Below are 27,449 nucleotides of genomic sequence, written 5' to 3' on the forward strand. Positions count from 1 at the left end.
GCCTGACACATAAGTTCTACATAAATGTTGGCTATTATTTTTAGTATTTACAATGCAGGTAAAATAGATTACCTTCCATACTGTTCCACACTGACCTCTCTGTTTCTGTGTCCATGCTTATAAGGTTGCTCGCATCTGGAATCTTCTCCGTATGTTAATGTCAATTTCTTTCTTAGAAGGACCAGCTCAGATGTGACTTCCTATTTGTAGCTTTGTCAACTCCTACCAACCAGTAGGAAAATGATTTTTTCCTAAAATTTCTCGTAACACATAGCCTTTATTTTTTTTTCTCTGCATTTATTTCACTCTCCCTTATTTCACCATTAGTTGTGTGGCATATAGTAAAGGCTTAATAAAAGCTAGTGGATTGGTTGGTATACATTGCATTTAAAGACATTATTCCGATAAAGGGTCTATGGGTTTTTATCACATTGCCAAAGAGGTTCACGACACAAAAAAAGGTCAAGGACCCCTGAAGGACACTATAAGCTTATTGAGGCCTCTATCAGAGCCATCTTTGGATTCCTAGGGACTATCTAGCACAATGCCTCACAGGTGGTAGTTTACAAAATATTGTATCAATTCTTTGTAAGGCCAGGGTCTAACATTGTACATTGAAGATAGTAAATATGTAGTTAAGTGTTTTGTTGAATTAAATAAACCACCAAATTAGAAACGATAGTATTACTTAGTAGTACAAATTAACACTAAACTTTAAGCCAGAATAAAATGTTTTGTTCCTCAAAACAATGCCAAATTTGAATGTGTATTCAGTATTTTAATTCACTTGTAAACAGAGGCAGTCTACAACTCATACAACTTTTAGATTTTGTTCCAAAAATTTATTTGCAAGCCAATTTGGAGCTCTGAACATCGCTTCCCATAGAAACAAAGTTATAAAAGTTCCCATGCCAATGAAAAAAAATCTAATTCAGCTGAACTGTGGAACTGGTTTGGTGTTTAGTGTTCTTGAACCTCATGAACTTTGTACCTAGGAGAGGAGGACTAGGAGAATAAAGAATGGATGTGTACTGGGTAGAGGCTCTGTAGACTGAAAAGCTTTGCTCATGATGCCAACGGAACTCTCCAAGGGCAAAGGGGAGGGGAAGAGGAGGAGCTACAGGTCTGAGGAATTTGTGTAGGGTGCTCTAGCCCTCAGATGCAATGGTGAAAGTCACTGAGAAGCAGGCTGGTGTAGTAACTCATTTCCAAAAATCATTTATAAGTTCATTAGTCAGGGATTATCTATTATAAATTTATTTCTAATTTTTGTCATGCAAACTATTGTTTTTTGTTGCTTAGAAAAATATGCAGTAAGTTGGGATTTTTAACTAGTTTACTACATAGCCAGTGTGATAAAGAATTATCTATGATCATGAATGAAGCATTAAGTACTTAATATATGCAAAATGCTGAACTAAACACTAGAGATATAAATAGAAAAGCAAGGTGGTCCTTGTTCTCAAGAGACTCACATTTTAATGGGGGAGACAACATAGAGCAACACTTAATTTTCACTCAGTCTCATAATTTTGGATTAAGTAAAAACTTTGCTCAATGATAGAAGTTATACATCCATGGTCTTTTTTTTTTTAAACTCTGGTCAGACTGTTGGACTTAAACATGAAGGGGGAAACCTTCCTCAGGCAACCTAACAATTATTTTATTCTGATACACTTCTTCAATGTCATAATATTCAATATCCCTTTAGAGATCAGTAGAGAGAGAGGTCCTGAAGTCAGGAAGACTCATCTTCCTGAGTTCAAATCTGGCCTCAGACACATCCTAGCTGTGTGACCCTGGGCAAGTCACTTTACTCTGTCTGCCTCTGTTCTTCATCTACAAAATGGGCTGGAGAAGAAAATGGCAAACCACTCTAGTATCTTTGCCAAGAAAACCCCAAATGGGGTCACAACGAGTCAGACACAACTAAAGTGAGTGAAAAACAAGAGAGAGAGAGAGAGAGAGGTGATAGTTGCAACTTGATGAAAGAGCTACAGGTTATGTTAATGCTAGGATATGATGTGCAGGTATTTGAAGTAAGAATCTAATATACTTTATTTTCACTTACTGGTGAATATTATATGAACATAGGGCTTTAGCCAGGGAAGGAGCTGAAAGGTTTGCCTAGATGGAGGTTTCCTAGGGTGTAAAAGAAAGGCCTTATATCATTTCCGAGACATTCTACAGGAAAAGAGAAGAAGGCCTTCCTTGGTGAAAAACATGTAAATTGAAGGAATTGCCCTAACTTGAATAAGATGTGAAGTTAATCGATAAAAACATGATCTTAGTCTTTGTATCTCCCCCACTACCTAGCACACAAGGCATTCAAATGAATGTTTATGGAACGGATGGTTAATTTTTAAAATACACTGAAATGCTTGTTTTGTTCCATAAATTTAAAATAAAAATTAATGATTTTAAAAAACACACTTAAAATAGACATAAATGTTATCTTTAGAATGTGGCAAATTAGTTTTGCCCTGGGCTGGCTGTTTACACAAATGAATTCACTGGTTAATCCTGCATGCCACATTAATTGATTTCTCTCAATATTGAGCAGCCTAGAAGAATTCAAGCCAGGTTTGATATAATAACAACAACATATGTATGGTACTTAAAGGTTTGTAAAGTACTTTATATATGCTGTCCCTCTTTTTTTTTTTTTTGGAGGCAATTAACGTTAAGTGACTTGGCCAGGGCCACACAGTTAATAAGTGTCTGAGTCTGGATTTGAACTCATGTCCTCCTGACTCCAGGGACGGTGCTCTATCTACTGCACCACCTAGTTGCCCTGTCTCATTTGATTTTTAAAATTATTTTATTCAACTGCAAATGCACAAATGTGCCTGGTCTTCCAAAGTGTGACTTTTCTATGTGATTTTAAGCTCCTCGAGAGCAGGCACTGTCTCACTTAAATTTAAGAATAATGGCTTTTTAGTATTGCCTTAAGTAGGTCTTTTCAGAAGAGCATCAGTGGGGATGTTATTACCAAGCCGATGTCTTAGGTAAGCAATGGAAACCTGAGCATTTTTCTGCTAATTACAGTAAGTTTTTACTTATGCTAACACAATCAATAAAGATAGTATCATGCTCCTGAAATACAACCTTTGCTTAAAGAACCATTTTATTGCTGTTTTTCCATTGCTGTCACTTTGAAATGACATCTCCCCCTTGCAACATAATTTAAGCAAAACAAACCAACACATTGACTATATTTGAGAATGCATGCCTTATTCTGCATCCATAGTCCACCACTTCACTCCTGAGAGAGAAAGGAAGCATGTTTCAACACTAGTCCTTGGAATCCAAGAATGACTGTTGCATTGAAGAGAGTAGTGAAGTCTGTCAGTGCTGTTTCTTATTTTTTTTTATACAACATGTCCTTTTATTTTCTTGGTTCTGCTTACTTCACTTTGTATCACTTCATACAAGACTTTCCAAATTTTTTGTTTTCTGAATTCTTCATGTTTGTCATTCCTTATGGATATTAATATTCCATTCCACTTTTAAATACTACAATTTGTTCAGCCATTCCCCAAATGATGGGTATTAACTTTGTATCACAAAAAGTGCTGCTATAAATATTTCTGCACATGCCTCTCTTCTGTCTTTGACCTCTATGGGATATCTGCCCAGTAGCAGTGTAGCAGGGTCAAAGGACATGTAGAATTTTGTGATTTTTATAGCATGGTTCCAAATTGTTTTCCCAAATGGCAGGACCAATTTATAGGCCTACCAACAGCACACAGTGTGCCTGTCTTGCCATAACCTTTGCAAACAACCACCATTTCCTTTCTTTTGGTCTTTGCTAAATGATGAGTCACTCTTCTATCCACTTGATCCACTATAATTAGGAGAGACCCAATAATGCTGAAGATAGATATTACACTATTCCAAATCAGATATGTACACAAGAAACCTCTGAGGGACAGACTGATTTTTAACAAATACGGACAATTACCTCCATCAGAATGTGAGCTCCTTTAGAAAAAAAGACTCTGTTTTTGCCTTTCTTTGTATCTCCAGTGTTTAAGCACAATGCCTCACCCACAGGAAGCACTTAATAAATGCTTACTGACTAATTACTTAATATAGCTGAAATTAAAAAAATGAAAATTTATAATCTGAAAATCTATCTTTATCTATCTTCCATATCTAGTCTAGTGCCTAAGTATAGATATATTTTTAATGTAGATTTAGCCTACTGAAAATTTTCAAAATCCTACAAAAGTGTGGGAGAAAATGCTGGAAGTCTGAATCACTCTATTAATGTCATTTTGTTGTTTTTAAGTCATTGAAAAAGCCAAAATTCTGACATAGAACAAATATTGAAAATAGGGATAACATTATATTATCAGATTACTGTACAGCTTCTAGGTCAGTAAAGTCAATTAACCCTTTATCAGATTCTGGGTAGGGGGGAATTTTAAAGGATTGACAAGAAAAAACTAGAATCTTATTTTTTCATGATTTATTTATTATTCATTAAAAATCCATACAGAAATCATCACTGGCAGCTGTTATTATTAATACCAAACTACAAAGAGATGGTTAGAAAAGCAATCATTGCATCGAGTCTCCAGCCTGGTTCCATCTAACAACCCGCTTCAACTTGAAAGCATGGTTGTTTCTTCAGAGCAGTAACGGCATAGCATCTGGGGGATTTCACAGGATCAAATAACTTCACGAGTGCAGACCAGGCAATGTTGTCCTGTAAATTGATATGAGCTTTAGATACATAACAATGTGTTGACTAAAAAAGGAAATAATGGAGTAGGCATGTATTTTTGTAATGTGAAAACAAGACACAGAAAATTTCATAAAAAAAGAGAAAAAGTCTTCCTTGACTAATACAGAGTTGCATCATAAAGTATACAAGGCGACTGCAATAAAAAAGATTATTTGTGGTTTAAAGTAATTAATTATTTCTTATTTATTAACTGGAGATATTTTACATTGCTAACACAAGCGGATAGAAATCTCTTCCATAAGCCGCAAAAAAAAAATGAGCATTTCTCATGACTTCTAACAATTAACTGTCAGTCTGGTAGTCTTTAGCCCACAGCGTTTTGCCCAACTATAAGACCTAAGTCGATGAAAAGAGTTGTGAAAAGGAAAATGAGTGTTCAATAGAGGAGGCGTGATCTTCCCTTCCCCCACCCTCCATCTTGAGAATCAAAGATACTCTTTGATTTACAGTTGGCTGGCAGCTGAGAAAAATACATCATTATTTAAATATTTTAAAATTGCCTTTTCCATAAAAATACCAGTTAGAACAAAAGCAAACATTTATTACAACCCATTTGTTCCAAGTAGGCTGTTGAAGAGAAGAAAGCAAAGCTCTCCTTATGATAAAGTGTAACTGTTAAAATGAAGGGTTTATAGTGGAAAAACAGGGCTGTTCCCATGAATGTGTTTAATTTAAACAGGTCACAAAACTTTATTTTGACCATAGCCCAGAGCAGAAGCTGCAAAAACCACTTCCCTCAAAGCTAACCAAAAGGGCCATTTCCCCCCCATTCAAACAAGAACCATACAATTATGATTTACTAAAAAAGGAATTGCCATCAACACTACTCAGAAGGGTACTAATACCCAGCAAAGTGTACAAGTAGGGAAATTCAAATAAATGTGCTAATCCGTGTGAAATGGAGTTTATAAAGGGTATCTTCTGTCTAGCCCTTACTAATTTTAGCCACACAATGTCTCAGTATACAGTGCTTTGTGTGTTTACTGTCTAGTGACTAGTAATTACCATACAATTACAAGAACATAAACTTCACTATTGCAGCTTTGCTACAAACAACATCTGTTGTACATATGTTGAAAAAGAGATGGAATGAATACTTAAACTTTGTAAATATGATGAGAATAATTGTACTGCTAGTTTTAGAAGAAAGGCACCCCTTTAGCAATTAAGCACATAATTGATTCAATTAAGATATTTTTCAGATATTTTAAAAAGTGCAAAAATACCTGTTCTTTAAGATAGCAAAGTCGATCCATAAGTATCAAAGTCTCTATACAAGGAGCCAAAACAACTTTCAACTAAAAGAAAGATTGGATATGATTATAATTGTTGATCAAACAGTAGAATGAAAAACTTTTCCTTTGTACTTGTCCTGTTGAAGAAAATACTGACAAAAAAATCAGAGATCTAGCTATCCCTCTAGATATGGTAAATGCCCATCATGCAAAAGGATAAACTAGGGATCAAAAGTTTCCTGAAGTAATAAATAGGGAAAATGTATACTATGTAAATTGCTTTGAAGTATCATCATCATGCAATATATGACAGGAAGCATTTACAGGGCACTAAGAATGAAATTCATTAAAAGGAATGCTTGTGAAATAACTGCATGAAGACAAATACGGGTTCAAAGAACTCTAATATTTCTGCACATTTATAAAATTCCTTCTAAGGAAGCTTCCATGTGTTCTCTTCTTATTTTACTGACACGTAATATAGTTTTGAAATAGGACATGATCCAACGCAGTGTTCTTTTAGAATCAGGTTATCACAAAATAAGTTAGTTTGTGCCATTACAAAATTTCACAGGATCCTATTCTAGTCTGTGATAGACACACACACACACACACACACACACACACACACACACACACACACACACCCCTTACTGTGAATTCTGTGATTTACCATATTAAATGCTTCCAGTTCATTCATTCTAGGCTTGTACTTCTCATAGTATTCCATTATCATTTTTTCTGTAAGCTACAAGATAAAAGATAAAAAAAGTTCATAGATATGAAAAACAGTTGCAATGTTAAGTAGCTGGAGTAATTCCTAAAACAAACTAGGCATAAAAGAAATGCAATTAAAAAAAATTTAAGACTGACGATTCTTCAAATCTAAAAAACAACAGTGCCTTCCCCTCTAAAGGTACCTTGCATTTCCTTTGTATATATTTTGTATATACCTACATATGTACATGTTTACTTTCCTATTAGAATGTAAGCTCCTTGAGAGTAAGGACTTTTTTCACCTTTTCTTTGAATTCTCAAATACTTAACAAACTGTCTGACAAATAACATAGTACCTTCCACAGAATAGGTACTTAATAAATGTTCACTTGACATAGTAGGTGTTCAAAAAAATTTGTTGATTAATTGGCTTATGATCCAAAAATTTTTTTTTCAAAATTGTTGTCACTTCACTTTCCAGTGACTCAACTCTACCCTTAAAAAGAACTCCACCTTGTAACAAAAAAGTACCATTAAGAAAAGAAATCAGCACAGTGGTCACGCTGCACTCTGTACATATGGTCCACTACAGTCCTCTCTGCCAAGAGGCATTAAGCAATTCGGCTTAACAAATCTTTTTAATCATCTGCAATGACACAAAACATTCAGGATAATAGTACCCATTATTCCTTACTTTGATTTCAAAATCAGAGTTGGAAGGGCCCTTAGAAGGCACCTTGTCCAACCCAAACATGACTGACATTTCTATTTAAACCAAAAAGACACGCAGACTTCGTTTGGAAGTACATTATTTTATTATTGTGCACATTCCTTCTCCCAATGAATCCTTTTATGTCCATCTTAAAATACTATTTAATTTTAATCAGCAATGATTCAGTTCCTATTCTGGGTCGTCTTCGTCATGAGCTACAATCACTTCAGTCCTTAGCACTCTCCCAGGCTTTAATCCCTGTACTAGCTACACTCTCATTGCTTCCTCATCTTGATTCCTTGGTGAACCAGCCCCATTCTAGGCTATCCTCTTCTCTAGGGTTCCTTACCCTTCTTACCTTACTGTCTCTCTTGGCCCAGTAAGCAGCACCCTTGGACTACTCCAGCTGCTGCCTTCACTCCTACTGGATCACTGCTGGATCCTACTGGATCACTACTGGATCCTACTGGATCCCAATTGAATCACTATCCTGCTTCCCTAAAAGCTTTTCCAAACATTTCTATCGCTCTTCAAACCTCTACGGCTACCTTCCCCAATCCTCTCAGTTGAGCACCTTGTCTCATATTTCACCGGAAGAATTGAAGCCATTCACCAAGAGCTTCATCTTTTCTCTTCAGACTCATATCACTCACTTGCTTTCTACCAGTCTCTCTGCCTCTGCCTCACATGAGAGGTGACCCTTCTCCTTCCTAATATGAATCCCTCTAGGTGCATAAGGGATCTCTTTCCATACTGTCTTCGGCAGAGTTGTCCACATATCGCCCTAAATCACACTACTCTTGAATATTTTCCTGTCTGCTTGTTAATTCCCTGCTGGTACAAACATGTCGATGTCTCTTTAATTGCAAAAACACTCATTTCATCTGTTCTTCCAAGTGAGTTCTCATATATCTCTCTCCTCCTTGAGAAGGTTTTTTTGCAGCTGTTGCCTCTGTAGCCTTTCCTCTCATTCTTCTAATTTTCTGCAGTCTGGCTTCAAATCTCATTCAAATAGAGCTACTTTCTTAATTGACAAATCTAATGGCCTTTTCTTGATCCTTATTCTAACTGACTTCTTTGCAGTCTTTGACACTATTCATCACCCTCTTCTCCTTGACTTTTTCTTCTTTCTAGATTTTAATGACACTGCTCTTTCCAGGTTCTCCTCCTGTCAGATTGTTCCTCAGTTTCCTTTGCTGGATCTTCATCTAGATTATGCTTGTTAACTATGGGTACCCTAAGAGATTCTGTCTTGGGCCCTCCTCACTTCTCCCCCTATACTACTAAGCTTAGGATCACATCAGCACTTGAGTATTCGATTAGAATGTCTATGCAGATGATACTCATGTGAATTTATCCAGCCCTAACCTCTCTATGGGCTTCCACTCTTATATATATGGAATGGTCTACTGGACATCTAAAATTCAATGTCTTGTAGACATCTTAAACTCAGCATGTCCAAATCCTTCCCTCTTCCTAACTTCCTTCTTACTCCTGAGGGCACTATTATTCCTCCATTCACCCAAGATGGAAACCTAGGTATTATCCTCTACTTTCTATTCTCTCATTTTCTTTATCCAATCTGTTGTCATATCCTGCTGAATCCACCTTTCAACCTCTCCTGTATAAAAGCTCTTAAAACCTCTAACACTGCCACCCTGATGCAGGCCCTTATCTCCTGACACTTGGACTACTGTAATATCCTGAGTAGCCTCCCTGCCTCATCTCTCCACTAGTCCATCCTCCACTCAGCTATTCAAGTGATCTCATTCATGTGACCATAAGATCATAGAACTGAAGCTGTTTGAGACATGAGAGCAACCAATCTGACTGTTTTTATACATGGGGAAACTAAGGCCCTAGGAGTTTAAAAGAGAGGGGCAAGAGACAGGGAGAGGAGACGAAAGATAGAAAGAGAGAGAGAGAGAAAGAGAGAGAGAGAGAGAGAGAGAGAGAGAGAGAGAGAGAGAGAGAGAGAGAGAGAGAGAGAGAGAGAGAGAAGTTGATTGATTTCTCTGTACAGAGGAAATACTTGAAATAATGGATATGTGAATGAGAACTGTCAGTGGAGAGGGTTTAGAAAGAAGAGTGTCAATGACAGAAATCTGGATAATGCCTACCCATCAGGAATGAGCAAAGAGAAATAAGAGAACCAGAAGAGTGTAGGGTCTCCGGAAGGTAAAAGAGATTAGATAGTATATAGGAAAGGGTGGCCACTAGCCTGAAATGCTGTGGAGAGGTTTAAGATGAAGACTGAAAGGACCATAGGTTTTGCCAGTCATAAAGTCAGCTGTGACTTTTCAGAAAGCACTTTGAGTACAGCAATGGAAAAACTAGATTACAAAGAATCAAGAACAGCATAGATGGTGAAGAATTAAGAGGCATTATTCAGAGAAAATATTTTAAAAATAATTTGGTAGTGCAGGTGAGGTTTATTGGTTGATAGATGAGAACAGGGTCAAAGAAAGGTTTTTAGAAAATTAGGACTGAAGGGCCCTGAGAACATGTGTAGGCACTGGGGAAGGACAAGTAGAGAAAGTGAGACTAAAGATATATGAGAGAGGGAGGGGATGATTATGGAAGAAGGATGTGGAGGAGGTGTGAGGGGATGAGATGAAAGATATAGCTAGAAGGATGGATCTTACAGGAGGCAGAGACATCTCCTGAAACAGAAAGCAAGGGGAAAGTAAGTGATGGTAATGAGTTCTGAAGAATGAAAGAGAGTGGAGGAAACTGCCGGCCATGAAGTGACCTGAATTTTTATTAGTTAAGAAGGAGCTACTAAGTGTGGAAGGTTGGGGTATGGTTAGAGGCTTGAGAAAAATGGAAACTTTTGGAACAATCCTCACATTCTGTGAGTAGAGGAATTAACAAAAGTAGATTATTCAAGTAGTAATAGCTTGAAGTAATGTTGTTTTTATGGAATTAAACGTGTTTTCCTCCTTTTATTGTTGAAAGTACTATATTGATTAAAATAAGTTGGCATAAGGAGCTTTTGTTTTTCCTTTCCTGAATGAGAAAAAAAATCATAACCTGTTTTCCTCTTTTATTTCTCCTTATTCTTTCAATGACATTATCTTAATATTATACTATTTCCTAAGACTATTGGTTACTATAGAGACATCCGTAAACAATGTAGTTAGCTGAGAGAAAGAGATGATGATTTTGATATGCAAAGTGTATATTCTATTTGGAGTAGCTGCATGCTTAATGATTTTTTTTTATTCTTTAAAGGAAAAACAATTTAACTTTTTACGTATTTGCCATTAAAAAGTAGTGTATTTCCAAAAATCATATTTGAGGCACGACTTTTGATTGCTTAATTTAACTCTAAGTTTAGTATCAATTTTCTGGACTTTGGGGATACAGAACCATATATTTTTAGAAGGCTAGATAATTAAGAATGAATTTGTTGGCTATAGCAACAGATGAAACAGAAAAATACAAAACGGCCCTCAATCCTATGCTGCCTCTTTCCATTTTTATTATAATGGGGACACAGTGGTGGAAAAAGGTAAAGGGTGCTAAGAATCATACTTTTTTATGTTTCATAAACATTACGGCACCACAGTGTAGTGGATAAAAGGCTGGTATTGGAGTCAGGAGGACCTGGGTTCAAATTCTGCCTCTGACATACTGGCTGCATGGCAGGTTACCTTTGAGTGCTTCAGTCAACCAGCTAAGACTAAATTTCTGAGAATATCATGACCTGCATTCGTAGAGATTTTCTCATGGGGAGTCCCTTAAGCTTCTAAAACCAGTCTTTTCCCATCCCATAAACATTGTCTTCGATGTTAGTAGTCTAAATATGCAATCTTTGTCCAAGCAATAAGAGATCATCCCATGGAAGAACCAAGCATAGTAATCCTGACATTTTTGCTGACATTCTGAAGAAGAAAGAAGGAAGTTGCAGCTCAGTAGAAGGAGGTTCTCTTTGGAGAGGCAGATAAAGGACTTGGCAGAGCTGACTTAATCATGTGCCTAAAGGCAACAAGAAACATTTTACGGGACCTCTGGGCATCCACTGTAGAAGGGCTCCTAAGTGCAAAAAAAGTCACTATGACAATAACTGTAGCTCATTCACCAATACCTGTTGTAGAGAACAAAGAGACAGAGAAAATCTATAGACTTTGATAAGACCCTCTACATTCAATCTACTTAGGTTTTGGTATTTACTAACTTCAGTGAAAAACTGGGAATTAGTGAAGAGGATCAGAGACATAATGGAAAATACAGATCAGGAATAAGGAATGAGAGAAGTCAAAGATTTGTAGATTACAAAGAAGCCTCACTCCTACATATCATGTATATTTTCTTTAAAGAATGAGTGGGAGGGGGCAGCTAGGTGGCACAGTGAGTAGAGCACTAGCCCTGGAGTCAGGAAGACCTGAGTTCAAATGCAGCCTCAGACACTTGACACACTTACTATCTGTGTGACCTCGGGCAAGTCACTTAACCCCAATTGCCCTGCCTTCCCCCCCTGGAAAAAAAAAGAATGAGTGGAAAGGCAAGCAGTAAATAATAAACAATTAATGAATTATATTTTAAGACTTTTTACTGATACCATTCCTTAGTTAGCTGTTGGTGTACAATGAGGCCACCAGCTTGTTAGAGTAAAAATTAAAGATAGATCTTGCTCTAAAAAGATTATAATCTGACTGGAGGAGAAAGAAGCACACAAATAAATGTGATAAAAGGGAGTAAAATAACTACAAATGAGAGGGAAAGGTGTGGGCAAAGAGCTATGGGAAATTTGGCATTAGTTTCAACAAAAGTAGCAAAGTGATTCCTTCACTAGGCAGAAGGCTGGCCAGGATGACCTCTTGGGTTATTTCTAATTCTACAACTCCATAACAGTTCCAAAAGCTTAGCACAATAGTATAATGGAGCCATGCTGCTTTTGACTCAAGGTTGCTATTTAGTGAACTGTCAAAGAGAGAGACTGAGCAAAAGCACTATATGTACAGAGTAACTGAATGTATAATAACCCTTACCTCAAGTCATTACTGTGATAATCTACTCTTTCCTCCTCTATATCAGCATATTTCCTTGTACTATTATCATTCTAACTTAATTTTCTGATAAATTCTCCTGTAAGTCTATGAATTCTTCCTCTCTTAAGCTTTTGCTTACTTTTTATGAATCCATAGTAAAGGGCTGAGGAAATCTCAAAGAAATAGAAAAACATAAAAATTACGTGTTTACAGACTGATGAATAGTATTCATAGACATTTTTATTTGTTTGGTGGTTTAGAGCAAGGGTTTTTAAGATTCTTGTGTGTATCATGGACCCATTTGGCACCATCTGATGAAGCCTATGGGTCTTTTCTCAGAAAAATGTTTTCACAAAATCAAAGGAAATGCTAAATTTCAGTTAGATTTTAGGGAAAATAAAGATATAAAGCTTTTCCCCATCCAAGTGCATAGCCCTTCTGAATTCTATCTATAGACCCCTAGGGTCTATATGGTGCCCAAATAATCTCTGTTTAAGGAAAGAACACAGGGGCAAGAGACAGGAGACCTAGTTAGTCATTTGCTGGATTTATGATTTGGGGCAATTCATTTCCTCCCTTTCTTATGGTCTTTATCTATAAAATGGGAATAAAACCTGTCCTACCTACCTCAGAGTTCTACTATATCATGTAATATGTTGTATAGGAAAGGACCTTGAAAAAAGCATAGCATAACATAATGCTATAAAATATTAGGTAATGTTATCATTATTGTGAGCATTACTTTGTTGTTCAATTAATTTTGGCTTATCAAAGATAAAGATTTAAAAAGATATCCTGGATACTTCATAGGGACTTAGAAAATATTAAGAGACAGGGACTGGACTTGTGGAAAGGTGATGAAGGAAGTTCATTCTATCAAAAAAAAAGCGGCACTAATTCTGCAGTTTATAACCTTAGAGAAAAGCCTAGAGCCATGAGAGATTATTCGGGGGTGGGGAACCTGTGGCCTCAAGGCCACATGTGGCCCTCTAGATCCTCAAGTCAGCCCTTTGACAGAATCTAAGCTTCACAGAACAAATCCCCTTAATAAAAGGATTTATTCTGTAAAACTTGGATTTAGTCAAAAGGCCACACCCAAGGACCTAGAAGGCCACACCTGGCCTCAAGGCCACAGGTTTCTCACCCCTGGATTAAATGAATTGACCAGGTTTATATAGCCAGTATATATTAGAGGAAAGACCTGAGCCCAGATCTTCCCAACTTCAGTCATTTCTCTACCTACCACACCACATGCTCATCATGAAATTTAAAAAAGATCCCTAAAAGACAAAGTTGACCTTCTGGAGAAGATCCTTGTGACAATGTGGAGCAAAATTGTAGAGAATCAGAAGGTGTGAACGGATCTGGGCTGAAGGAAGACATATTCATGGATATGATGGAGTTTAGAGTAAAAATGACAATAATTATACCTCAAATTACCTTGGGTCTTTAATCACTTTCTACATAAGCCCAGCAAGTAAGTTGTGCTGGTTGTATCACTCTATTCTATAGTTTAGAAACTAAGTCTTACAGAGAGGTTAAGTGACTCTTACATCGTCAGGCAAGGTCTAAGGTAAAGGCCAGAGCTGAGACTGGAACCCAACCTGACTCTTAAATCTAATGATTCTTCTAGTACAGCTGTAGCTCTACTTGTGAAGAATTTATATTCTAACTTAGAAGAGATGTTCAGGTCAGCCAAAAAAAACACCTATTGATTGTCATCCAAGTATCAGGCACTGTGTTAAGTGCTGATTTTACAAACAAAGGCAGAAACAGGATCCTGTCTTAAAGGAACTCACTATATGCAAATAAGATCTAAACAAGAGAAATGGGAGGTAAACTTAGAGAGACAGCTGGAGCAGCTGACAGGAGCGTTAAAGACATCCTGCAGAAGGTGAGATGTAAGAGGCATCTCAAAGAAAGCCAGGGCAGCCAGAGGGTAGAGAGGTCAGGAGGGAAAATATTCCAGGTGTGGAGACAGCCAATGGAAAGGCATGGAGTTAGAACACAGAGTATCATGCATGAGGCAAATAAAGCAAGAAGGCCACTGTCCCTGGATCACAGAGTACATGGGCAGGAGAAATTATAAAAATAACTAATAAAAATATTAGCTAGCATTTATATAGTACTTTACGGCATGTAAAGGGCTATATAAATATTATTTGGGAGGGAGGCATGATTATTATCTCTATTTTATAGATAAGAAAATTCTGGCAAACAGAGGTTAAGTAATTTGCTCAGGGTCACACAGCTAGTTAAGAATCTGAGGCAGGATTTGAATTCAAGTCTTCCTGACTTCACTGCACCATCTAGTAGTGTGATAAGACTGAAGAACAGTGCAATAAAGAACAAAATGAAGATTGTGGAAGAGAAAAAAAATCAGAGAAATTCAGAGAAAGATTATAGGTTAACACAATCAGGAATAGAATCTAGTATCCGATTTGGTATAAATATGTGTATGTGTGTATACACACATACACATATACATACTTTTATACATATATAAAGTTTATATATCTGTTATTTATATATATGTATATATGTACACATACTCATACATATGCATATATACACATATACATGTATACACAGTATGTGTATAAATAAATTTCATATGCATATGTACACCTCAATCAACCTTTGTCTGGTTATACCACAGAAATTGAAGGCAGTTATTTGAGATCTTGATGCCTTATTTCTATCTCTCAGACCACCTATGTAGTTTATAACAAACATGTGGTCTGACAAGGTATGAACTTTCTGAGACAGAGAATTCTCATTGGCTATGAAATTAATGATAACAGGGAGAGGAAACAATTTGTATTTTAACTCAGAGCCTTGGGAAAGCCATCTCAACAATTCTGTCTGAAAGTACCTGTAGGTGCCTAGAGATAACTTGCACAGGAAGTAACAGAAGATAATTAGGAACTCTGCAACCAAGGAGTGCTCAGAAAAGAATAGTGATGATTTTTAATGAAAATAAGAGCATAAAATTATTGTTTATCAGAGAAGCGGTACAAGTTGGACTAGACAGCCTCTCAGGTCCCTTCCAACTCTGAGATCCTATGTTAATTGTTTACTTGATTCCCTTCTTCTTATACTACTCAATGACAAATATTTTAACCTTTACTGACCTCCCTCCAAAAAAAGAAAAGGTAAATTTAAAGACTTGCTAGGGAGGCAGGGAGAAAGGGAGGAAAGGATAAAGACACACAAAGAGAGAAAGAGACAGAGAAAGATGTGGGGGACAGAAAGAGAGAGTAGAGGAGGGAGGGAGGTAGAGAGGGAGAAAGGAAAAGGGAGAGGGAAAGGGAGAGGGCAGATAGGGGAGGGAGTAGAGAGAGACAGGGAGACAGAGGGAGAGAGGGAGGGAGAGAGGGAGAGAGAGACAGGGAGAGAGAGAGGGAGAGAGAGAGAGAGGGAGGGAGGGAGAAGAAACATGAAGGGAAGAGAAACAGAATAAGAAAGAATGAGATCCTGAAATTTAATAAATACTTTGAAAAGTAAAGCACAATGGTTCAGGAACAAGAAAAGTATAAACTGAAAGGAAATCCTCTGACTTTTTTCCCCAGGCACCAAAGTGATCCACAGAAGAAAAAGGAGTAATTAGTTTAGTTATATGTCTAAATACCATTGATAATATGAGTGAGATGGGAACTATGAGGACTTTGTGATTAGAGTTAAGTATTAGCAAGTCTTAAAATTTTATCCTAAGAAGTAACACCTTTATCAGAATACCACTAAAAAGGACTACAGTAGTTTTATTCTGAGAAGGTCATTTCATACACAAGGTTTATTTGGTGACATTGCTATGGTGTAGTTAGTATCCTGAAATATGTACAGTTAGATTTAACTTGTTCTCTGGGGTCTAAAATACTTCCTTTTTTAACAGTCTATAATGGTATCTGAAGCAGATAATTCAGTCAAAAGATACAAAAATGAAGGAATTCGTTAAATAGTGACCATTTTGAATATCAATTTCCTTATGTTCCTAAAAATACATTCTTAAGACATATTTTTTTCAGAATTTTCTGTTCATGAATTATTAGGGAGGTCACTTAAACCAGCAATATTTTAGATGCCTGTTTAAAAAAAATGGGATTTATGATGAAAATGTTGGCAATTCCTCTGTCTCCAAATGGAACCACTGGAATGACAAATACTCTATCTAAGTGAGAAGAAGGCCCAAGGCTGTCTTTCATAAATGACTTTGGGACTTGTCACCTTGGATTCCTCTTTGAGGTTGGACATCAGTCATATGTAAATCTAGCACATGCAGAGCTGGCCTACTCAGAATCATAATGATTTGTCTGAGAGTGTTCTGTTTTACTTGACATGCCTTCAAGTAATTTTTCAGGGCAAAGAACCTGTCTAGAAGCGCATTAGAAGATTTTCTAGACACTTCCCATGTTTATATAATTCTGAATGTTAACAGATGTTCACTGCAGGATCAGAAACACACTGATACATATTTGTTCAACACAGATTCATTTGTATAAATGTAATAGTTTGTAAATATTAGGAAGCTATAACACCAACTTAATCAAAAGGTTTCTCAAGGCATGTTGTCATCTTCAATGATTAGAAACTCATGTGAACACTGATGTGATTTTGTTTATGCATAAGACTAGATTGTAGAATCTATTTTCAGTTGGCTGTGGTTAAAATGTTCCCTTCTAGACTGTAATGACAAGGATTGGGATATATAAAATGGATATGAAATGAAGCTAAGTTCTACTCTAGCATTCCATTTACCTAGCTTTCTCTCCTTTTTGCTTTTAAATGCCTAAAATGAAATACAAAGGATTACAGAGGAAATAAATATATGGGAAATTATCAAACAAAAGATTCCCTGCCCCTTCCCACTTTTCAGCTTCCTTCTGTGCTGCCTTTCCTATATAATTGTAAGCAACTTGAGGGCAGGGACTGTCTTTCTTTTTCCCATTTGTAACCCTAATGCTTAATACAGTTCCTGGCACATAGTGAAGTGCTTAATAAATATTTATTGAATTAAACTGAAAATTAAACACACTGTTCTATAAAGAAAGAGGGATAGGAAACCTTTTGGAGGTAGATGAGATATGGTCAGTGACAATTAAATGCTAGATACTTATTATAAAAGTACATCACTTCCAAGTAGAGACTGTACCAAATATATTTTACATAAGCCCCTACTCTACTTTCAATGAGTATTTGGAAACACACTTCAAGAATTAAAAACATAAGCCCATTCTCTATAGCTCTGTCATTTCTTAACTTCTTGTTGACACAAAACATTTTTTCATTTCCTTTAAGAATTTTTTCTGATCTTTAGAATCAACAAGTCTCAGAGCAGGCAGGGACCTCAAGGGAGATTTCTTCCAACCTAGACCTGAGCAAGAAATGACCTCTCCTGACGACAATTTAGTTTATATACCTTATTAATTAACTAGGTAACTAATTAATTTGTTTTTAAGAGGGAAGGGGAATTTCAGCTCTTAAATAAAATATACAAAATAAAACAATTTCTGTATTATTAAAATAGAAAATTTTTCAAAGTTAAATCAATTCCTATTTAATTTACTTCTACTTCTTGTTTTCATTCGCAAACATGGTGTAATCTTGACTTAGTTTCTTTTTAGCTATGTAAACACAAAAAGGGAAGTCCTCTGAATGTTCACAGGAGGGCACACTGTCTCTTACAGAAGAGATTGTGGTTTGTTCTCTACACAACTTAATGTTTCTCATAAAGACCATGGGCGAAAATGGGAGCAAAGTGTTCTGTGACACCTCAATTTATTCATTGTCCTGTAATTCAGTAAAACATTGGATAACTGGATACCAACCTTGGAGTCATCTAATTCAAGCTTCTTCAGAGATTTTCTGACATAATCCAAAAAGGAAGTAGACTTGGAATAAACTTTACCAACATGTTTATCACTGAAAGATAAAATTGAATCATCTTGTACTTTTTCCACTGTAATATATACATGTTTTATATTCAACCAACCAATATTTATTGAGTATTTATTAGGTGAAAGCATAAACTTCAGATTTGATCTAAACACAGTAATAGTATCAATTAAACAATTTTTTATTATATATTACAATTTAAAATTGCTTTTGGTCGTCTTTGAAAATACTACAATGGAAAATAAGTGATATGGGACAAAACCATTAATATCTAATAACTTATTCTAACAAAAATCTGATATTTTCTGGGAATAGTTGTCTTGTAGGAATTTCCATTCTGTTATAAAACACATTTGTAATTTACTGGTTCATACTGATAGTGCCTATTTCATCACAACACCTGCAAACAGTGGCAAGAATTCAGTACATATGGCACAAACTTTTTCGATGTCTACAATTGATCAAGTCCCATATGCAGAGTTTGTGCTTATTGATCTTACTATGTATGCCCTGAAGATCAGTGCGTGAGTGCATGCATGCGTGTGTGTGTGTGTGTGTGTGTGTGTGTGAGAAATGGAATAGTTAAGTTTCCTTATTTAAATGATACAATTCCAGAATTTAACCCCCTATAATTTGGGGTACAGTTTCAGAAATATGATCTAACCGTATGCCCTTAACAAGAGCTAATCTGGATTTGGACCTGTGTTGCATAATACCACTCATGCTTAATCACGAAGTCTTATCAATTACTCCTTTGTACTCTCTCTTGCATCCATTCTTTTCTACTCCCACTTCTGCCACCCTGATGTTCCGAGAAATGCTTTTGTCATCTTGGCTCGGGTTATTTCTCCTAACTGGCCATGCAACCTCTGACCTATCCCTTCTCTTATCCATTCTGCGTATCTGTGCAATATCTGGATCAGTCACCTAGATGAAGGTCTATGTGATAACACTCTATAACACTAAGTGTGAGTTGAAGAGCTGGGTGATAAATAAAGTTATTCTTTTCAAAACACAACATTCATGTTATTTCCCTGCTATTTTTTTCAATGGTATGCATAGAGTATGGCATTTAAACTCTTTATCTGCTTAGTTCAAGGTCTTGTAGAATTTGGGATTCACTAGCCCTTTCCTTTTCTTTGTGACTACATTTATACATGAGACACGCACTCCAGTCAAACACGTTGTACCCTACATACATTGTATATCCCTGTATTCCTACCTATGGGTTTTTGTATCGTGCCGTGATTGTTGCTTGTCTAGAACTCATCTTTTTCCTGCTTTGCCTAGCTGAATTCTAGGTCATGGCATACCTCCTCTAGAACACCTTCCCTGACCACACCAGCCCATGGCAATCTTTTTCTCTGATTCCCTTGTACTGAGTTACCTTTTTATGCTTTTCCACAATCAGAGAGCTTCATGATAGTAAGGGCTTGGTCTTATGTTTCTCTCCCCAACAGTGCTTAGCAAATAACATATGAACAAATCAAAAAATTGCCAAGTTTGGGAGGAGGGCTGGATTTGAAGTTGGAGGAACCAATGTTTATGACTTTGGGCAAGTTAGTTAAACTTGCTAGGCTTTAATTTTCCTGACTCTAAAATGAGGGGTGGGGGGTGGGGCTGGATTACATGGTCCTTTCTAGAGCTAAATATATAATCCTAAGGAGGCACCTTAGAAGTCATCTTCTAAGTCACCATGTAACTCAATGTATGAATCCTTTAGTCATTTAATCTCCTTTTGAATACTTTCAGTGACAGAAATCTCATACTCTCTGAGGCAACCCAATCCAGTGTTGGGCAGTTCTAATTTTTAGGAAGTTTTCTTGTATTTTTTAGGAAGTTTTCTTACATTGAAATTTTGCCTCCTTTGGATTATAGCTTTGCCCTTTAAATCTAAGACTCTTGTCCTAACAACTTAAACTATTTAAAGATAGCTATCATGATGCCTTCTCTTCTCTAGGTTAAATATTTTTTGTTCCTTCAAAGCTCCTTATGTGACATGGTTTCATTTTCCTTCTCCTCTAAATCCTCTAAGCTGCCAAAGTCCTTCCTAAAATGGCGAGTCCAAAATGTTGTGAAAATCAATGCTGAAAACCAAATATGTTAAATAAATAAATTGCATTTAAAAAAAAAAAAAGAAATGATGAGCAGCTAGGTGGTGCAGTGAGTAGAGCACTGGCCCTGGAGTCAGGAGGACCTGAGTTCAAATCTGGCCTTAGACACTTGACACATGTACTAGCTCTGTGACCTTGGGCAAGTCACTTAACCCCAATTGCCTTGCCCCCAAAAAAAGCAAAAAAAAAAAAAAAGAAATGATAAGCAGGCAGATTTCAGGAAAAAAATGTGGAAAGACTTATATGAACTGATGCTGAGTAGTGCAGTGAACAGAAACAAGAGAATATTGTACACAGTAACACTAACATTATGTGATGACCAACTTTGATAAACTTAGCTCTTCTCAGTCATGCAATGATCTAAGACTTTCCCAAAACATTCGTGATGGAAAATGTCACCCACAGCCAGAGAAAGAACTGTGGAGTCTGAATGCTGAACAAAGCATACTATTTTCTCTCTTTTTTTTTCTCATGGTTTTTCCCTTTTGTTTTGACTCTTCTTTTACAACATGACTAATGTGGAAATATGTTTAATATGTTTGTACATGTATAGCCTATCAGATTGCATGTTGTTTTGGGGGAGGGGAAAAATTTAGAACTTTCCAAAGCTCTTTATTAAATGTAATATTTATTGCATTATGATTTGAAAGGTATGCATTTGATATTTCTCCCTTCTGTGTTTGGTTGTTTGGCTTTCATACTAAAATATACTGTCACCTTTTTACATTGTTGACATGTACCACTGAGGAAAAATAAAGCTTATTCCTTTCTAAAAAAAAAAAAAATGGCGAGTCCAGTACCAGACACACTACTTCAGATGTGGTTTGAATAGGACAAAGTCCAGTGAGACACGTACTACTCTTTCTCTGCACACTATAATTTTATTAATGCTCTTTAAGGTCAAATTAGTTTTTCCCCCTATACCAGACTACAAACAACTACAGAAGTTTTAGTTCAACTCCCGGTCCTTTTCCATATAATCAGTGTTATAACCACATCTCCATTCCATACTTATGCAGATGATTTAAAAAAATCCAAGTATGGAACTTTCCATTTTTTCCTATTAAATTAATTTTGTTAGCTTCAGAGCACCATGCCAAGTGGATGAAAGCTTTTGGCATTTTTATTCTGTTATTGCATGCGAAAGTTCCCCACCCCTCCCAACTTCATTGTATCTCCAGATCAGATGAGCAATATTTTCTCTTCTCTTTTCTTCTCTATTATTTCTTGGCTATTTTACTTGTCACCTACTTCTTCAACTCACGCCTAGCATTATGCAGTGTTATCTTATAGGCCTTCATCTAAGTAACTTGATACAGATATTACCCAGGACACTGTCACATTGAACAAATACCTGTCAAGTCATTACATGATCCTATTTACAGAAATAGTTATGGCAAGAAGCACAACAGAGCAAGCCCTGATACTGTTGTTGTTTAGTTGTTTTTCTGTCATGTCCGGATCTTTGTGACCCCCTTTGGGGTTTTGCTGGGCAAAGATAGTGGAGTGCTTTGCCATTTCCTTCTCCAGCTCATTTTGCAGATGAGGAAACTGAGGCAAAATAAGTCACTTGCCCAAGGTCACACAGATTTGAATTGAGGAAGATGTGTTTTCCTGCCCCCAGGCCTTGCACTCTATCCACTGTGCCACATAGCTGCCACAAAATAAATGGAGATACTGTGGATTGAATCACATGCACAGTGTGTGTTTTACCACGCTACATTTTTGGCTTTAAAATTCTTATTGTTGTACAGTTGTGTCTGACTCTTTGTGACCTTATGGACTATACTTTCCATGGAGTTTTCTTGGCAAAGATATTAGGGTGTTTTGCCATTTCCTTCTCTAGTGAATTAAGGCAAACAGAGGTTAAGTGACTTGCCCAGGGTCACACAGCTAATAAATGTCTAAGGCCACATTTTAACTCAGGTCTTCCTGACTCCAGGCCTGGTGTTCTATCCACTATGGCAACCCTTGTTTTAACCCTGTTTGCCTCAGTTTCCTCATCTATAAAATGAGATGGAGAAGGAAATGGCAAATCACTCCAGTACCTTTGCCAAGAAAACCCCAAATAGGGTCACAACGTGTCACCTTTGAGGCCTGATGTTGGATTTTGCTGACCAATGGCAAGAGATCAAAGGTTCTTTTCTGTGTGGTTCTCAGCTTGTCACCAGCAGTAAGTCAATGATTCAGGCACTTTTGTTTTATCATGTTAAACTGACAGAGAAGAGCTGACTCTTCACCTCACCTGGAAGTCTTTTCCAGTTAAATAATATCAATGAGACATATGCTCTTAAAATATTTAATGAGCTCTGTAAGCGGAACTTCTTGCAAAAAATCATATGAGTTATAAGTTGAGGTCCTAGTGACTTATTTTCAGGTTTATAGTTTACATTTGTGAACAGATGAGGAAAATTCAACTCAAGCCACTATGGGCAGAAGATTACACAAGATCATCAGGGAAAGATAAAGACGGTCAAGTCATGGTCTCCTCCTTTGTGGGTCAGACGGTAGAAATGCCTGAAAGGCAGGGTTTCAATATAAGAAAAACTTCCTAACAAGTAACTAACAAGTAACATTCCCAACTAATGTCACTATTCCTAATAAGTAACCATAATACAAACAAGATGATTCAAGAGAGTTATAAACAAAGGGCTATGAGAGGTCTGAGGAAGTAAACACAAGTTTCGAATGGGGGTAATAAGGAAATGCTTCATGGAGAAGGCAACATCTGAGCTAGATCTTAAAGGAAGGGGAGGATTTCAATAGTTGGCCATGGAATCGGGCCTGGGGTGACTTCCAGGGGAAGGAACAGCATGAGCAAAAACACAAAGGTGGGAAAGCACTGAATGTTTACTGGAGGCATTGAGCGGTTAAGTCTGGCTGCAGCAGATGCTATGGGTGGAATAATATGAAATCTGTCCAGAAAAGAAGGGTGACGTGAGAGTAAAGGGAGCCTTGAAGGAAGGACAGGCTAAGCAGTTTGAAATTCAGCTGGCAAGCAACAGGAAACCATTGAAGGATTTTGAACAGAAGAGTAACAGGATCAGACCTATGTATAAGGAAAGTTAACATGGTAATATTGAGAATGTTGGCTTGTTAGAAAATATATTTTTAATTTAATTGTCCTCCTCTAGCACCTTCTTCTGCTCAACTCAAAGCACCGTTTCGATCGAGGCATCTTTACCAGACTTTGCCATCAATATATGGCCAAAAGAAGTTAATATCTAATGATCATAATTATGTTACATTTAATTTGCTTGAAAGAATATAAAGACTGTTGGTTCTCCCAATGGAATAATATAATTTTCAGAAATCCCGATTAGATTTTGCTAGCATTTTGAGACATTATCTATATGCACTACTCCAGTGGTATATCCTGATAAACTATGGATTTAATTTGAGGTCCAACATCACATTCCTCATATAGTCTTTTTTTTCCCAGACATATAAAGGCTACACTGCATTTAATATGCTAATTTTTTCATTGCCAGTTTTGCATGAAATAGCTTCTTAGGCAAGGGAAGCATTTAAGAGTCTTCAGATTTTCATTATGGATATTGATTTACTGGAGTTTTGACACTGTGTTAGATGCAGGCAATACAAAGGGAAAAACAAAACCATTTTTGCTTCTCAAGTAGCTTACATCCTCCTGCTGTACACAGCACGCACACAGATATGTAAAAACAAGTTAATTTAGGGAGGGAAGGAGAAAGTCTTAATGACTAAGAAGACCAGGAAAGATTTCAAAGAGGATGTGGCACCTGAGATAAACCTGAAGAGGAGGATTCACAAAGGCAGAAGTGAGAAGGGATAAGACACATGAAAAGATGGAAGGAGACCGAGTATCAATTAGGGGAAGAGTATGTAGGCCATTTTGGCTACAGAGTAGATGAGTGAAGGAAAAGTATGTAAAACAAGTACGGAAAGGTAGGCAGGAGTCCAACTGTGAAGGGCAATTGAAATTTACTCAGCAAGGAGTAATACGGTCAGTTGTGAGAAGATTATTTTGGAATATGTATAGAGTGGAGAGGGGAAAGAAAGACTGGAAACAGGAGCCTGTTGCAATACTCCAGGCAAGAGATAATGAGGGCTTGAACTTGGTTGGTATCTGTGCCCATGAAGGGTATGGGATGGATAGCTGAGATTATGTGGGTTACAACTGATATGACTTGACAACTGATTGAATATGGTGGGTAAAGGAAAAACAAAGGACAGAGGATGACCTTGAGGTTGTAAATTTGAGTGACTAGAAGGATGGCAGTGCTTTCAACAAAAATGTAAAAGTTTGGAGGAGAGGCAGATTTGTGTGGCAAAAATGATAAGTCTCATTTTGGACGTGTTGAGCTTGAATTGTCTATGAGATGGCCAGGTAGGGATGTGCAACATTTGGGAAATGCTTTGATTTCATTGAGTTGGATCAAATGATCTCTAAAAGTCTCTTCTAGATCTAATGTTCTATGATTCTTGGTGTTAACTGAAGAGGTGGGCAACAAATGAGACAGCTAAGAGATATCTGACATATGAAAAGAGAAGCAAAGATGCAATGTCAGCAAATCCCTTACAGGAACAGGAAGAAGACTGCATAGTAGTAGATGAGTAACTTCAGACTAAATCTTGTGATGATTTTTCCACTGAATTTAAGATGATTTGACTATAATTACCACACATTAATCTCTTCTAAAATATTTTCACAATTATGATGCATTTGTCATGACCTGAAATTTCCCCTTTTCTAAATCTTTAAGATGAGAAGGCATGAAACTCATTTTATAATTCTACTTCTTTTAATTATAGAGAGGTCAATTTGGGCTAAAAAAATTTCCTAAAAATAAAGCCCTTTCAAAATTGAATGGCAATAGCTAGGGAGTTAGTTTACCATAGAGCATTACAGATGACTATGTGATGGGAATATTAGGGAGGAAGGTCTTATTCGGGGACAGGATGAACAAGCTAAGCATATTTCCATGAGAAGTCATCAATTCTTGATGACTTCCCATTTGATCTCTTCAGTCACAGCAGTATTTATCTCAAAGGTTGGTGTCTTTGTCAGGTCATTTCTGATCTGATGAAGTAGCATGAAAGTATATTGCAGCCCACTATTAGTGTTGATTGAGGAGGTTGTCAAAAATGTTTCTTCCAATAAACATTAATAGCACATTTATATTTAATCAGCACTTCCAGTGTTTTAATTCAATTCAGCTAGCATTTACTGAGCACCTACTCAGTGCCAAGTACTGTGAAAAGTGCTGGGGATACATCCTACTGAGGTAAAACTACACATAGACAGATAAGTATATCTGATCCAAAAGGTCTTCAACGGCATTAAAAAAAGGACACATTGGAGTATTGAAGTTCCATCGCCTCCTCTTAACCATTTCTTCTTTGTATCACAAGTCTCAAGATGTGTCAATAAATGTTCCAGTTTCTTTTGTATGTTTTCCTGATCATTTTGCCACATCTAGAAGACTTTAAGTTATCATTTCTCAGCTCTTGAGTATATGAATGTGGATTAAAATATATCTCACATATTATCATTCTGTAGTTTCTCAAAACAAATGTTCTTAAATCTTTCACGTAGGAATGCTGACATTTATATCTACTTTAAGGTTCACACAATATTTTAAATGCACTGCTCTCACTCGATCTCAGCGGTTATCTGGACCAACCCCTATCTGAAGCATGCATCTTATAAGATCCCTGAGAAATGATTGTTCAGACTTCGCTTGAATATCTAAAGTGATGGGGAACTGAGTACTTTTTAGGACAGCCTTCATCATTTTTGACAGTACTAAGAGTAACAATACTATGCTCCTTTGGACATTACTAATGTACCACTTCATTCCAACTCTTTGATGGCGTACCTAGAGGAAAGGAAGTCTGACAAAAAGTTTTCTGTAATGTGGGAAAGATATTTGACCATGATCCCTGGGAGGGGGGTGAAAACTGAGTAATCATAAGCCTGACTGAATAGGAAATAACTCAGAAAATTGGAAAAGAGTATAATACAATCCTCCCAGTCTCAAGGAGGAACTGGAGAATAAGCACAGGACATAGAGAAGTGAGAGGAAGTTTTAAGTATGGCCCATTATATAAACCTAAGCAAAATCACAAGGACGGCTAGGGGCACTGGGCTTGGAATCAGGAAGACTCATTTTTCTTAGTTCAAATCTGGCTTCAGACACTTACTAGCTGTGTGAACCTGGACAAGTCACTTAACCCTGTTTGCCTCAGTTCCTCCTCTAAAATAAGCTGGAGAAGGAAACGGCAAACCACTCCAGGATGTTTGCCAAGAAAACCCCAGAAGGGGTCACGAAGGGTCGAACATGACTGAAACAACTGAACGACAACAAAATCAAGATCACTGGGGCCAGTTTGGAAGTGAAAGGATAGACCTGATGGCTGGACATTATCTCCCAGAACTCCAGGAGGTGCACTCTAGTGCATGTCCATCTTTATACCCCTTATAGACGCTCTGGTTAGTTGTCTAGCCAGCAGAACCTAACATCATCTCTCCTTCCACGGGCCACAGTGTGCCTTTTTGTTGCTGTTGTGGTTTCTCTGTCTTCCTTCTCTATGGAAGAGGGAAAAGTGTGTACTATTACAAGATTGCTAATGCCTCCGTATTTTGAAATGTTGTATCTTTTTGACAGAACAAAAGAAAAGCAAACAACCCCTCTCAATTATGGTGTCATCTATTGGCCACCCCAAGCTTTCACCAAGCTATGCAAATGTTCATTTTTGAGTCACATTCTTAAAGCCATTTTCAGAAAGTTTGTGAATGGTGTGAGACTCAATTGACTGGAATTTTTGGTACAACAATGTAAAAAAAAGAAAGAACACGAGGCAATAAATAAGCAAAAATAATGACTGAGAATTGTGAGGAGGGCGGAACATGCAAACACTGTGTCCAAGGACAAAGGAAAACCACAGTAGTTTCTCTATTATCTCAAACTATTTTATGACAACAATTATTTTGTCCCCTTTTTATGTACTCCTGCACATGAAATCTTTAAGACTATAAAAGGAGACTTA

At 36.9% G+C, this 27,449-nt stretch overlaps 1 protein-coding gene across 1 annotated transcript in view; it reads right to left on the reverse strand.

The window, feature by feature from the left end:
* Positions 1-4,510: 4,510 nt before the first annotated feature.
* Positions 4,511-27,449, reverse strand: part of METTL25 (methyltransferase like 25) — a 153,369-nt gene continuing 130,430 nt past the window's right edge. The window contains exons 9-12 of the mRNA XM_036758454.1: positions 18,237-18,330; positions 6,662-6,736; positions 5,980-6,051; positions 4,511-4,714 (exon numbers count right to left, since the gene is read on the reverse strand). Coding sequence (XP_036614349.1) covers positions 4,598-4,714; positions 5,980-6,051; positions 6,662-6,736; positions 18,237-18,330 — 358 coding nt within the window. The 3' untranslated portion in view covers positions 4,511-4,597. The remainder of the gene's footprint in view (positions 4,715-5,979; positions 6,052-6,661; positions 6,737-18,236; positions 18,331-27,449) is intronic.

Source organism: Trichosurus vulpecula, chromosome 5 (assembly GCF_011100635.1).
Source record: "Trichosurus vulpecula isolate mTriVul1 chromosome 5, mTriVul1.pri, whole genome shotgun sequence".
Lineage (NCBI taxonomy): Eukaryota > Metazoa > Chordata > Mammalia > Diprotodontia > Phalangeridae > Trichosurus > Trichosurus vulpecula.